The sequence below is a fragment of the Contarinia nasturtii genome, unplaced genomic scaffold, assembly GCF_009176525.2.
Source record: "Contarinia nasturtii isolate CC-2019 unplaced genomic scaffold, AAFC_CNas_1.1 Cnas_scaffold_129, whole genome shotgun sequence".
NCBI classification, from domain to species: Eukaryota; Metazoa; Arthropoda; class Insecta; order Diptera; family Cecidomyiidae; genus Contarinia; species Contarinia nasturtii.
In genome coordinates, this window is record NW_022197486.1 from 6,638,730 (window position 1) to 6,654,036 (window position 15,307).

The following is a 15,307-nucleotide window of genomic DNA, read 5'->3' on the forward strand; positions in this document are numbered from 1 at the left end:
TTCCGTTGTTTTCGCAAATATTTTTTCAAGCACTTTTGTCGGTTTAAATTTTTCTTTGGCTCATGCAAAATTCATCTATTTTCAGGGTCTTCCGGGTGAAAAGGGACAGAAAGGTGACTTGGGTCAGCCGGCCATCGATGTTTTCCAAGCAGTCAAGGTATTTTTGTTCATGCTTTCGTCATTTTTCTTCTTTAATTATGACGTCAACTGCATACATTTTTACACAATGAGACGAGAAGAAAAAAATATGCATACAACGACAACAACTGTGTGGAGCACAAGCTGTATGTGTCCATTTCGATTTCGTTGGCAACAATTATTCATCGTCGCTTTGAAAAACGAAAAAAAAAACAAGATTCTATATACATTGAGTATATACGCGTTTATTTACTTCTTGCCATTTCATCGTGTCAGATAGATGAAGACAAAAACTTCGGCGCTTTCGTATGCGATCATCAATAGGAAAAGAAAAGAAAAATGACCGAAAAACAAATAGAAAACATAAATAAAGTGAAAAAAAAATTCAAACCAAACATCACATTGAACGATGAGGTTTAACAGTGGTTGAGATCTTTCAAGCCCAGAGGACCATTTTCTTTCATTCCTTCTATCCTAAACCAAATACTAAGTAATTTCCAAACAAAACAAATCGAAAAGTTTACAAGATGGGAAAAATCGTCTTTCCATTTCAATGAAGTAAAAAGAAAAAACAACGAAACAGCATGTTTCTCTGACAGCGTTGTAGAAAAATCCGTTTCGAAATAATCTAACCAATTGCATATTTTGCTTCCGATTTATTGAACAATTTTTTTTTTCAACGGCCATGTTACACAAAGTGTATGTTTCTTTAGAGGAAAGACAATTTTTTTTGTGATAAAATCACACTGAATCAATTTCAAGCTGTGTGAAAAGTGTTAGATTTTTCCACTCATTCATGTCAAAAACCTATTTCTTGTTAAGAGTTCTTCAGTTTCAATGACTTGTCAACTGCAAAAATAGAAGAAAAATAAGAAGACAAAGACGATGACGAAGTACGAACATAAAAAAAAAACTAACCAAGAAAAATACACAAATGCCATTTTGTTCGGTTGTTATTTTATGTTAGTCGTTCGTTCGTCGTGTCCTTCCGCTGACGGGGGAAAAAAGTGTACAGAATTGACATTTTCAACAATTCATTTTATTACGCTTCAACTGTACAAGCGACAGCTTGTCGTACTTCAAGCAATTGCAGAATTTTTAGTATTTTAAACCAATAATATAATAGTAGCTTATAGTTAGCAGCGTTTTGTCTGCGATATCTCATCATTTATAAAAAAAAATTCGTTCTATTATTCTTTTCGTTCTTCGAATTTATGCGAAAATATGTTTATGTTTAAATATATGTTACAATGCAGGGACTCAAAAGATCAGTTACAACATTACGCGGTGGCTCTCTAGGCTATGCAGAAATTGTTGCCGTCAAGGTATAAATACACAATGCACATGGAACGAATGTTTTAAATTGCGCGCTTACTCACCACCGAGTGTGCATTTTTCACATACCATTTTTCGTGTTTGTAGTTGTAGAAATGTTGGTGTGTGTATTTTATATAGTTTTGATCACACACTCACAGATTCATTTAACTTTATGCCTTTTGCATATACAAAATATAGTGTTCTCTCTGTTGATTAAACATTTCATCGATAAACATTAATTTTCCAATCCAAATTGCCGTTTCGAATGGAAAAAATAAAATCATGAAAAAAAATTGGCTTAAGAAAAATGTTTAACTGATGTGAATCGTATGTGGTTCGTCTGAATTTGAACTTCAATTTTCGATCAATCTTAGAATATCCATTTCAGTCAACAATTTTCATTGATTTCTTGATACCTCAAGCGATTTTCATTTCGTGTTGGCTTTCGAAGCGAAATGTGATTATGTTGCTGTTGATCAGCAGAGAGTGCACTGTAAAATTGCTCAGGCTAATTGTGTTCGGTAAAAATGTCACTAATGTATTTCGCACAGGTCGATTTTTAACTATTTGCTTGTTAACATGTTTCTCTTTTTTGTTGTTGTCGGGTTACCTAGTTGAATTTTACCGATGGGCTGAGAAAAAAAAAACGCAGAAAGAGCTCACTCTGAATGTGTATTTTTGAAGCGATTTTTTTTTTGTTCGGTTAATGCAAATTGAATCGCTCGAAGTAAACATTTTCCACAATTTGACTAGTTTGTAGTTTTAAATACAGTGCAAAACATACAAAGTTGCTCATGCACCAAAATCGGTCTAACTCTCTAGCTTCTCTCTATTGCTTTTTTAATTCAATCTCATCGGTAAAATCAGCATTTGATATTTATAGTAGCTTAATGTTGTAGAGCGTTTTACCTCAAGGTATTAATAATATTTGTTTTGAGATATATTTGTATATTTTGTATGTGTTGCCCTTTTTAATTGAGATATATCTTTTACTCTATTGAATTATTTATTGAACAAAAAGACATATTAGCTTCATCGATACGGTATGTTGAACCGAAACATAAAAAAGTGTACACACACATTCAATTGCAATGCAATGATTTTTAGTCGATAAATTTGATGTTGTCGTCAGGGGAGTAAAATGTGATTTTTTTTTTACTCCAATCGACACGCACACAGAAACAGAGAATGAAAAATCGTGCAAACTGCTGGTAAAAACGGCAATCGGATTTGTTTACAGTTTTCGAAATTGAATGCATTCTTTTTTTTTATTCGTACATTCGCTGCAGTTCAAAATTTATTTTCAGGTAAACAAAATCAATTGGCATTTTTATTTGAAAATACGATGGTTTTTTTTATACATCTCTCGGTTCATTGTGGTCGATTTTAAACTGAAAAATATGGTGTCAGAAAAAATTGAACATTTTTGTTAACATGGAATATTTGATATTTTATTTGAGTACATCGCTTTGAAAAGTGCATAAGCGAAAGGGAATGAAAAAAAGCGTTTACATTTCAAGAATGTAAAATTTAAGGTGTTTTTTTTATTAACGCTCGACCCAAAATGACTGAAGAAAATGAAGACGAGAGATGAAAAAAGTGTAATGAGAGAACACAAACGTGATAATAAAGAATGTTTTTATTCGACACAAGCTTTCTCTAGAAATGAGACGATTTTATTGGAAAAATTCCAAAGACCAAGGCCTCTTTCAAAACTGCCACCCAAATGAACAGAATGAAGAAAAAAAAATGCGTCCCAAACATATTGTTCACCAAAAGGAGCAGACATCGCACATTGCATTCAATTTAAGTTGTACCATCATCAGACACCTAAAAATTACTTGCGCAGACAGCTTTTACTTTCGTCGTCGAAATTTAATTTCTCAAATGTTTCCAGTTATTGTTTACTACTTATTTCTTTTGTTCTCCGTTTTTATCCTGCCTCCCCATTCGAAATAATATTAGTCATCGTTGTGTCATTTTCTGTAAATGTTTTTTTTTTCTGCCGGCTTCCTATCCCTCTCCCTCACTCCGTTGATTCCAAAAAGTCAAGCTAAATGTTGAAAAATGACGCATCAAATCTCCCATCTGAATAATTTGTGTTAAGTGCCTGCATAATGGTTTAATAAAGAAATAAACGAGTTGTATAGATGCGCTAGCGTCAAAGTCGATGAATAGACGCATTCAGTGATCAAACAAACAAAATGCAAGAAAGATGAGTGAATAAGAGTATAATGCACAACATCATCGTCATCGTCGACATCGACGACGACGACGACGACGACAATGTTGATGGTAAAATGATGATGATATATGTGCGAGGAAGTTGAGATAGAGGCAATTCGAAAATGTGAAGCAACGTTAAAAAGTATTCAAATAGAAGAACAGAGAAAAAAAAATGTGTAAACAAAAACCCATGCACACACAAAAGGTAAATAAATAGAAAAACGGGGAATAACATAATATTGATTGAAAAACAAAACAAAACAAAGAGCAAGAGAGTGCGAATGGCGAGGTAGGAGAAATGAAAACAACGGCATTTGATACTACTTAAGAGGTATTTTAAACACAAATATTAAATAAAGTTCGATGCATTTAGATCTGTGTGTTCCTTCTTTCATCCATTCGCATCCAACCGATATCGGGTATAGTTATATGAGTGTAGAAAATCCAATTCTGCGTGTACTGAAGAGATTATATCACGAAAATTCCAATCATGCTGCCAATGCCTTTATAAACAACAACAACAACAACAACAAAAACTATATAAATAAAAACGCCTCATAATGCGGTCGCACTATTTTTCTAAACCGATCAACAACAACAGCGAACAAACAAACGCCGAAGATTTCAATCTCAGTCTCTCCGTCCGTCCCTCAATCTATGTTGGGTTTCTCTTTATTATTTTTTCTTCTATTATTTATTTGGTTTGCCAATAGAGGTGCTGGTAATTCTCCTCTTAAGCCGACGATATAATAGTTGTTTTATGTTATTCCAATATGGGTTATTTTATTTAAGCTGAATCTTAGATTTATCTGCTGTATTTCAATGGTCAATTCCCAATTAGCCAATTAAATTCGAAAACAAAATATAAATGCACACATAACCCCGTATCCCGAAATGCCACTGAATCATTGGCACTGATCGAATTTTTTTCCAACCAATTTTCTTAATGCATTACTGCAGACAGCATTTAGTTTCCGTTCCGTTTTCACATTGGTTGGCATCAAGGACCACACTGTTGTCTTCATGTTTTTTTGTCCTAATATTATGGTCACGCTTTTTTCTTCTCATTATTTTCAACATAAATCCCATTTTTTATAACTCCAATGCTTTTTTTTGGTGTGCGTGCATTCGCGTGTGTGTGCATGTGGTTGGTCAATTGAACATTTTTTTTTCTCGTTGGTCAACATATTCCATTATTTACCCGTAATCGTCACTATTAATCAAATGTCATCATAATTCTACATAGATGAACAAAATAGAACAAAAAAACCGTTTCATAAATAAGTCAAATATTGTAATTTCTTTCATGCAAGAAAAAAGAAAACAGAAAAGATGCGACGAATAAAATTGGCTCTAAAAATTGAACAAGAGCGCCCAAGATGATTCAATCAAATAAGCGGCCATTACTTCAATGGTACTTGTATGGGTAACAATTTTATTGACGTTGGCGCATTGTATACGTAAATCTTGTGGCTAATTTAAGTTCCGATGATAAATGGTATGGTGTTTGGTCATCGGTTGAGCAATAATATCGTGTCGCAAAAACGAACACGCACACATACATAAAAAAAAGAAATTGAAAGGACACAAAAAAAGACAATACGCGACATAATTCATGGTGAAATGGCAGAAAAGAGAGAGAAATAGAAGAAAAAGGAAAAAAAAATGTAGAAAAATAGGCATCGGGGATACACAAAATTGCATCAAAATTGCTCATGAGCACTTCCAATTTTTAGCGATTTATGGTTGTCTGTTGTGGCTCCATCAGGAGACAGTGTGTTGACTATTTTGCGGTTTTGCGAATAGCACCGTGAGCACACGACGAACACAGAGATGACACACACACGTATATATATAAAAATTAATGGCATTTGTTCAAGTTTAAATGAAAGTAATAAAACTTCCATACAAAACGACATGACAAACAATACGTGAATCATATTTACGGCAACAATTTCTACAGAACATTTTTGAATTGCCACCTTATATATGTGGCAACGGTCCAGTGTAATAAATCAATATTGTAGCAATTTCAATCTCGTTTTTTTGTGTGTGCATTTCATTTCTTCCACTACTATCTCGTTTCTATATATAATTTGTAATATATATTTTTTTAAAACGCACTAATATTTCGAACCAAAAACCAAAAAAATGATACAAAAAACACAACAACAAAAACCATGAAAGGATTTACAAGGTGCTGGCCATCATAACATTTCAGCTGCAACCATTATACAGTTACGTGTAAGTATTTTGCGAGCAAAACTGTTCACGCCTGTTACATTTAGTGTAATAGTGAAAACAAAAGCAAATTGCAATCTGAGATAGCATTGTTCAATTCTGTTGTTGTGCAATATGCAAAAAGCATTCTCAATTTTCTAGTGGCATCTCTCTCTCTCCTTTCTTCTCTCTCTCTATATATAACTGTGTATAAATTCAGCATTACTTATCTCACGCTCGTTCCCATTCTCTCTCTCTCCCTTTCTCTCATTCTTTGTGCTCTGTGCGATCGTTTCAGAATTTCAACATTTCAACATTTCGGCCCCATTTAAACAGTACCAAATTTTCGGAATCTGTATATTTATTGCATACGGTATGCTATCATTTCTCATTAACTTATATTTCCATTTCGTCATTAACAATGATGCTGTTCTATTGTTTTCGGAAAATATGTGTATGTTCTGGATTAAGATATTGGCCCCATGTATACGATGTGATAACATTGTAGTTTTCAAATAGGCTCTTGTTGTCGCATTAAGACAATATAAATGCTCTTCTAAACACTAGTTAAATATTTGTCGAATTGTAAAAGCCGTTTGTCCGCTGCCATACATACGCATGTGTTTATAAACATGAACCAAAATGAATGAAAATATTAAGTGAGTTTCGGAGTGAGTTTTTTTGAGAGAGGATGTATGCATTCAAATTGAATCATTAATTCAATTAGTTCGAATTGTCTTCTATACTTTTTAAAAGCGGTGTGCGAATGAAAATTTAAGCTAAATTGTTGTTAGATTTGTCATCCGCGCTCATGTGTGTTCATCTTTTTTTCTCTCGTTCCAATTCTATTTTTCTATCTATTTCATTCGCACTTTCAATCTCGAGTAGATTTGTGTTTATCGCTTTAAAATATGACATCAATGACCGGTATATATACTGTGCTTTGACCCAACGTACGACAACGATTACGCAAACATACCAAACCTTTTCACAATTATTCTCTTTCTCTCTCTCTCTCTCTCTCTCTCCTCTCACTGATTTCACAATGTGTTATTAATATAGCCATGCATGCAGAACAGGGCATAAATAAGTGTGATGGACGTTTTAGGCATCAAGTGCTCGTAAATTTGGCATATTTGATATCCAAAGCCTATCTCCGATCTATTTTGACTGAAATTATAATGGCAATTAGCATTGATTTCATGATTTTAAGTGAGAAGAAAAACGACACCAAACACATGCATCTACATTCTTAATAGCAAACAAACAGTTTTAGAAGCGAACAACACATTGTGTTCAAACTGAATTATGTTCAACGTGTCGGATAGAATTCAAAATGACGAAATGTGTCTGTGCGTTAGACTTTGAAATTTAAGTTTTCTGATTATTTTTTTTATTTTCATTCTAGTATGCATGTTTTTAAGCATGCAGAAAAGTTTTCTCTTTTCCGTCTTCACTCAATGGCTGATCTGCTGCATTCAAATGATTTGTAATGTGAGAATAACAAAAAGAAGCGTCTCTATCGCCTTCAAGAGTGATATGAACTTTTCGAAATTTTGATTTTAAAATTCAGCACTTGTTGTTTTCGATTTAAGTACTATGCGCCATTTCGGATGTTTTTCGTCACTCAAAATGTTCCGAATTTGATCGGACAGGGAGCTTTAAACAATATATTCCAGTAATTCTTTAAATAAAAAAAAAACTTTTATTCTCAACACGATGCCTGCAACGACAACATTCCACGACGATCTTGTCGAGGTGGAAACAACCTAATTTGTGTATAAGCATAGTGGCGCTATGTACCGATAACACTTTTTCAAAGAAGAACGAAAAACAGAAACTGAATACATCTTCACTTCTCTCTTTTTTTCACTCTACTCTTTTGCCATGCCTTTGTTCGCTCACTTCTCTGTTGATTCCCGTTTCTTTTGTTTTGGTATTTTCTTGTTTTTTTTTTTTTAATTCCCTCTCTCTCTCTCTCTTCACACTTGCATGCCATCAAAAGTGCACTATTAATTGCTTCGCGCATTCATCTACATATATAAAATAATATTCAAAGCGCTTTAAAAGGAAAAGACAAAAAAAGAAGAAGAAGTAAGAAATTGACTACCAAACTATAAACCTACGAAGAATTTATAGTCAAACTTAGCGCCAATAATTGCTTCAATGGCCATCAAGCACAAAGCTTTGATCGTTGAATGTTTTATCAAGAGAGAAAAATCACTCTCTTCTCATTAATTAGTTAAATTTTTATTGGATAGTTTGAAAGGGAATCTCTTTCAAAAAGCATCATGAAATTTTCCTTGTTGATGAAACCATTAAAAAACGATAATGGCGTCATTGTGTGTGTGTCTGAGTATTTTTTTTTTCCAATTCCTTTTCATTGCAATTTAAAACAGAACAGTGGTAGTCGTTTTTTTTTTGTTTTGTTTTTCTTTGTTAAATTCATTTGAGTTTTAAATTTTGAAGTAACAAGTAAAAATCGATTAAGAAACTTTAGAAAACGAAAAAAAACGCATGAAATAATTTATTAACTTGATAAAGCAGCCTGAAAATGAAATGATTGGTCAGCTATCACAACAATAGCACAATTAGAAGCATGTGCATGCATTAAATAATTCTAAATTAAATGAATGATTCGTTGTTACTGTGTGTAAATTTGTTGAAGAAAAAAATTCGGACCCCAAAAACGATTTATTCGTTATATCTTTTTCGTTCAATTTCTTTAATCACAATTTAAATTCTAATGCTAGTAATGATTTCAGTAACCAACAGTAATACACAGTAGTCAAATCATCTTAGTTAGAATGATTTAGTGAATTTAGTTTAACTCACTGTAATTTTAATACAATAAAAAAAAAGAACGGCCGGTTTTGTGCGTTGGGAGATTTGTGAGTCGGAAACCGCTGACAACCAAACTCAGTTTCACACTGTAACAAATCAGTTCGTAGTAATTTAAACTCACAAATCTCTCGGCACTCCGATTCAATTCAATTCAATCCAATCAAATTTGTTCGATGCACACGATTAACGGTCATAATGACGATTCGTTCTCCCTATCAACCGCGTTTATTCGATCACATTTATTGGAACGTTTACACACACACACACTATGCTCTATAAATAGTCTTGAACAATTTTAACAAATTCTCAAAATCGTTATCATTTAAAGTAATAATACGCAAAGGGAGTGTGTAACGTTTTGGTGTTTTTTTTTTTAATTTGGTAACTATTATCGTTCACATTGACCTTGTGACTATATTCAACTGTGCACGAACGAATTTTTGAATTTGTATTTAATTAAGATACTTTAATAGAACTATTATTGTTTCGATTATATTAATAAAGGGTGAAACCGGAGAGAGAGGTCCGCCCGGTCCACCAGGAATTGGTATGTGTTCTTCTCAAAAATGTTTGAAAAAGTTTTAGTGGCGAATTTTAAACTGAATTTTCATTTCTTTCGAAGGTGTCGCAGGTATACCAGGTCATGATGGCAGACCAGGTTAGTTACACTCTAAAAAAAGATTTATCCAAAACAAAAATGATCTGAAAGGGATAAATTTCAATAAAAAAAATGATGCGAATACAAAGTAATACGAATTGTATATCTGATTCAGATCATTGATGGATGAAAACTGTATCCATTACTTTTCAATAAAAATAATTTATTCAATTCGTGAAAAAAATAATATAATATGAATGAATCTCATGTGTTTCCAATTTGTGAAATAGGTGCACCCGGCGAACGTGGTCCAGCAGGCGAACGTGGTCCGGCAGGCGAAAGGGGCGAAAAAGGAGAAGTGGGACCCGAAGGACCGCCGGGACCAAAGGTAATCATCAATACCACATTTTAAGCTTTTACATTTATAAAAAAAACTATTGGTTTTGCTCAGGCAAATTCATTAGTAGAATCAAACATATTTTTTGCACAATTAAATTTTGCTGCTGTTTTTTCTTTAATATCTTTGTTTGACTGGATTAAATTGCCAGCGTAGAAAAAAAAGACACAGAAATAGACTTCATAAATGATGGGAAAATGTTTTTGAACATGTGTTCTCATTTGTAATTTAATAATGAAACTCTGAATTGTATTCGAACATTTCAATGTACAACATGATGAGATTCAAATGGAAAACTCGGTATTTTATTATATTCGAGTGATTGCGTTTGCTTTATTCTGTATAAATTGTATGTAATAGCGAACCCTTTTTTGTCCCCACGATTTTCGTTTAATCTCAAGTGTTGAACATTTTAATTAAATGCCAGGAGCTAAACTCGCATTCGAACAAATTCACAATCGCGTTTGCAAATCCTCGCCTTGTAAATGTATGAATGCATGATTTAGCAAAATAAATTGATTTATGTATTACATAGTATTTTATTTGGAAAAATTTGTTTTGTGTTTGTTCTGTACGAAAATAATTTCCGTAGGGTGATCAGGGTGACAAAGGTGATAGAGGCTTAACGACAACATTCAAAGGCGATCAATTCCCGACTGGAATCATTGAAGGACCACCCGGCCCACCAGGCCCATCTGGTTAGTATATATCAATATTTTCATCTTCACACCATCGAATTACAACACCATAACAATTTCAAGCACTTCTTCAAGAGATCAACCATAAAATTCACTATTCAAAATGGTTTTTTTTTTTTGCGTCGTGGTATTTTCTTTACGAGATTGAATTCATTCAACAATTCGTCAATGACATAGAACAAAATCACATACCATTGATATCAAGTATTAAAGATATATCGATTTCTTTCGATATAGAAAAAAAGGCAAGAAATAAAAGACGAATGAGAAAAAAAAAGCACGAAAAGAAAAGATTCATGTCAAATTGAGAGACTATTCATGTCAATCGCACCATTTCCACATGAGTGAATAACGAACATGCACATTCAAGTCATTCATTCGATTGTGCGGTTTTCTTGCGAACGGAATTTTTTCGGATAAAATTTTGCTCACTTCACTTGTGCTACTCTTTCGCCTTTTGCCTTTTAGTCACATGTATAAGTCGAGACTACCGTGTCCTTTCTTCTTAAAATCGTAATTTTTTTCTCATGTTTTATTTTTGTTTTTCTTTACGCTATTTCTTTCACATGAAGGACCGAAAGGAGAAAAAGGTAATAATAATAATTCATTTTCAACCAATTTCTTTTATTAATACCTATTAACCCATTTTTATTTTCATGAAAATAGGCGATATTGGTCCACAAGTAAGTATTTATTTTTGCTTGTTTAATTGAAAACGAATGTTTTTGATCTATTTTATGTTTTCTTTTATTATCTTCTACAGGGTCCACAAGGACTTCAAGGTAATTTTAGAAAAAAATATATACGCTCAACACCTTCATACTTCATTATAATTACTTTTGAATGAAAATCGTGTATATAATAAGAGATACACATTCTTTCCGAAATAATTATTTTCGACTCCATTTACTTTCCGTTTGAATCAATTAAAAGTTCTAATCATCTTTTTTTTTTATTAAATTAAACTTTCGGCTTCGTTTCTGGTTTCGTGTGTAGGTGAAAAAGGTCCGCGTGGCAAGCGAGGTAAACGAGTAAGTATACGCATCTATCCACCTATTTTAAAATTACTTTTTATCCCAAACCAACGGGAATAAATTATTTTTTCTCTCTTTAACGTTTGATGTATATTGCGAACATCAATTTTTATGTGTGTGTATATTAAAAAACAAATTCTTTCAAATACTGTTTTCCTGTCAATTTTCTTTTCTGGTTATCTTTACTCTACTATGCTCCCACTTCTGATTGACTTCAACATGATCTGTTGAATTTTTCTTCCCTCATCTTTTTTTTTGTACAAAGTATTTCAAAACAATTCTGACTTGTATGATTTGCGAGACTGAGACAGATGTTATGCCATGCTCATGATATAATAATTCATAATCTTATTTCTCACTTACTATTTCTGTCTTATTCAAACATTTTTGCTACCGTAAAAAAAAGAGAATTGCTCCGAACCTCAACCAATGTTAAAGTCAGGAGAGAGAGAAAGAGTGTAAACATCATGCTTATCGTTGCGCTCAACACAACATGATCAGAGAGTTTATGAATTGTGTCATAAGATGAAAACGCATCCCTAACAATCGCAATCATCTATGGTTTTAATTTCAAATTGATGTTGACGCATACTATTATATACCTTATGGATATATAGATTTATAAAGTTTAGTGAATAATGTGCACCTTGGTTTTTCTTCTACATGTAAATATTTGTCATCAAACAATTTTGCGAATGCCAAAGAATATGCTATAGAGATATGGAATGCATGTGCCATCGACAAACTACAACCGTTTCAAAATTAAATCCTTGCATTTAATTTATGATATACTTTCTCAAGAAATGCTAATGGAAGGATGATTTGTTGAGTACGCCCATAGTATATTATATACATATATAAATCTGTCTGTTGTACATATATAACATTTATATATGGGTATCGAATCATCTTATTGAAATGTATTATAGAAAATGTTGAAAATGCGCTTATCATGTTGTTCATTCGCGCACTCAATTCTCGAACGAAATTTTCGAATGATATAACCACCATCGTGTTTTATTGAAATACGTATTTTGTGTGGATATATGTAATTTATCGTGTGCGTGTGTTTCTCTTCATATCGTGCCCAGGATGATGTTTGATTTTTGTGAGCTTAATTTCATATCCATGGCGGTGGCAGCGACGGCGGCGGTGGTGCTGTTGCTGATTGAGTTAACCGAGTTTTATTAAAAACTGGTTTTTATCATTACACAACAGCTTTTTTTCATAATCATTACTCTTCGACACACGAATATAAGTTCTAGTGGCACGATTCAACAAATTACGTACGTATTGTTGTTAATTTACAATTGTTTTTTTTGTCTTTTAAGTTTTTTTCATTGTGGGTAAAAAAAATCAACAGCGTGTTGTGTATTTCCCTTTTTGAAGCATATCACAAATTAGTTTTGCCATTTCATGAGCACTTAAGAATAAACAGGTAACATGAGGAAAATAAAAAAAAAAAATTGAGAAAGAGTTTGCTTTTCCAGCACACATGTTTCACTTGACAGAACAAAAGCTTTTGTGTGTGTTTTTTTCTTCTAGCGAGAACAAGAAAATGATATGGGAAGGGAAAAAAAAATATATAAGTAGCACATTCATTTCAGATTGAAAGCGAAGAAAAAACTAATTCCTTTTGACTTAAAACTCGTATCATTCCATTGTGTTTCTCTTTCACTCGTTCTTTCTCGCAAAATCAAGTGCATTGAAATGCGTACAAGTTGTTTCCTCTATTGAGCGATAAAACTATGCGGTTATATGTGTATGTTTTGAAATTAAGAGTGAAGCAATCAGATAGTTTGAGTTTATTGTTACCAGACAATAAAATTGCGCCAGTTTACAGTAACCACACTGCAAAGTGGATGCTGCGTCTTTTGTTGTTGTTGTTGCTTTTTTTATTATTTTTTATTCGTTGCGCTTCAAATAACATCTCAACGGACAAATAAAATTACACACACACACAAACACTCACACAAATGACTAAAAGTTTCAATAACTTTTCTCAATAAAAATTTTGTTGTTTTCATCGTTCACCGAAAAAAAAAAAAAAAAAAAAAACAAATGAAACCAAACAAAAAAAAAAGTTGTTTGGCCAAGGCAAGGAAAACGAGTACGATGATGATATAACAGTGATCCGTGGACCTCCCGGCCCACCCGGAATAGACGGTAATTTAACTCAAAATACATAATTTTTTTAATTTTTATTTTTTCATTTCCACTCACTCATTACAAATTCACTTCACTTTAAACATCGTTTGTGAAGCATGTAAACATATCATTTTGATTTCTGACATGCGAAAAACTTTAAAACTAATTAAGATTATAAATGGGGCCATGTAATTATATAAAAATTTTAAAACGCGTGCATTCCATCCGATTCTCAATGGATTTCATGAAAATCTCTGATGTGACAGTAGAGAAAAAAATGTTTTCGTTGAGTTAAAATCACAAAATGATATGCAACGAATGTGATGAAGATTTATTCGAGTGATTTATATAACTTTATTAATTGAATGTTACGGATGTGTGCGAATTTTGATGTGAAATTGCAGGAAAAGACGGAAAAGATGGTACCAAGGGAGAAAAAGGTTCGCCAGGTGAACCCGGATCACTCGGACCAAGAGGTTTGGAGTGAGTATTATTGATTTACCTTTTTGACTACTTCGTAATATACTGTGTGAGAAAAAGAAATATTCCTATATTCGATACACGATTCGGTTGGCGTTGACCAATGTTGAACCCTTTTTTTCGATTATTTTACCTGTAAATATTATGAATGAGGTTGAAAATTACATTTTAATACCACATTATTATACACCGTATAATTTGTTAAGGGTAAACCAATGTAATAACAATTTTTCGGTGTTCATTCTTTACAATTCTTTACACTTTTTCTTCTCTCTCTCAACATCTTTTACAGTGGATTACCAGGCGAACCCGGAATCGAAGGTAGCCATTTATTTATGTTGTATAAGTTTTATCTTTCATTCACAGTGCATTTTATTGACAAATCGCCGAAGTTTTTTTTTATTTCGACAATCATTTTCTTCTTTTTACCATTAAACACCTGCTCCCAAATAGATGGGATTCTTTTTTTCTTCAAAACTTTGCGATAACGAAAAGTAGAGAAAATAATTTGCTATAAAAACGAAGATTCGTCAATAAAAAGAAAGTTCAATGAATGATATCAGTTACTCTTTTTTTATCACACCTTATGAATTCGTGTAAATAAACGACATTCTTTATTTTCATTTAATCAGGTCCTCCTGGCTTGCCGGGATATCAGGTAACTTATATTACACATGAAAAAATCAATAGTGATTACTTATATGCAAACGAAAAAAAAAAAAACATCATTTTGCTCCGTAGGGACCACCTGGAGATAAGGGCGATCGAGGTAACCACTCATTTATATTGCATTTTATTGATAAATTGTCGATATTTCACACTTTTTCCTTACTTATTTGAACAATTAATTGTTTTCTTACCACTAAATACTAATTCTTTTACACCTCGAGTATGGCAACGACACTCTTTATTTATTTTATTCTCATGTTGTTACCAACGAAATAATTACTCACTTATCTTATTCAATCGATTCGAATTCAACATGTGATTTCAACTTTTTCTTCGCTTACGTTTGTTTTTCAGGAGACATTGGTCCACCCGGTCTCATGGGCCCGCCTGGCTTACCAGGTAAATTGCAACGTTTTAAATCGTGAATAAATGCGTTATTTTGTTGGTATTAAATAAACACTTGTGATACCATCGAATTAATGTTGTCTCACGTACAATGTTGCAACACAAGTGGAATTTAATTTACCAAATAGTTTCG

General features: G+C 32.8%; 1 protein-coding gene across 7 annotated transcripts in view; it reads left to right on the forward strand.

Annotated features, from left to right (window-relative positions):
* Nucleotides 1-15,307, forward strand: part of LOC116345727 (collagen alpha chain CG42342) — a 43,122-nt gene that overhangs the window by 13,840 nt on the left and 13,975 nt on the right. For 5 of the 7 annotated variants that reach the window (XM_031775379.1, XM_031775387.1, XM_031775369.1 and 2 more), the window contains 16 exons: nucleotides 86-157; nucleotides 1,395-1,463; nucleotides 9,250-9,292; nucleotides 9,368-9,403; nucleotides 9,634-9,731; nucleotides 10,333-10,438; nucleotides 11,011-11,028; nucleotides 11,105-11,121; nucleotides 11,202-11,220; nucleotides 11,435-11,469; nucleotides 13,557-13,638; nucleotides 14,025-14,103; nucleotides 14,393-14,421; nucleotides 14,733-14,758; nucleotides 14,842-14,869; nucleotides 15,124-15,168. In XM_031775379.1, the coding sequence (XP_031631239.1) occupies nucleotides 86-157; nucleotides 1,395-1,463; nucleotides 9,250-9,292; nucleotides 9,368-9,403; nucleotides 9,634-9,731; nucleotides 10,333-10,438; nucleotides 11,011-11,028; nucleotides 11,105-11,121; nucleotides 11,202-11,220; nucleotides 11,435-11,469; nucleotides 13,557-13,638; nucleotides 14,025-14,103; nucleotides 14,393-14,421; nucleotides 14,733-14,758; nucleotides 14,842-14,869; nucleotides 15,124-15,168 (802 nt within the window). Of the gene's footprint in view, nucleotides 1-85; nucleotides 158-1,394; nucleotides 1,464-5,868; nucleotides 5,926-9,249; nucleotides 9,293-9,367; nucleotides 9,404-9,633; nucleotides 9,732-10,332; nucleotides 10,439-11,010; nucleotides 11,029-11,104; nucleotides 11,122-11,201; nucleotides 11,221-11,434; nucleotides 11,470-13,556; nucleotides 13,639-14,024; nucleotides 14,104-14,392; nucleotides 14,422-14,732; nucleotides 14,759-14,841; nucleotides 14,870-15,123; nucleotides 15,169-15,307 lie in introns of all 7 variants that reach the window. The other 2 variants (XM_031775403.1, XM_031775413.1) reach the window with 2 other exon arrangements.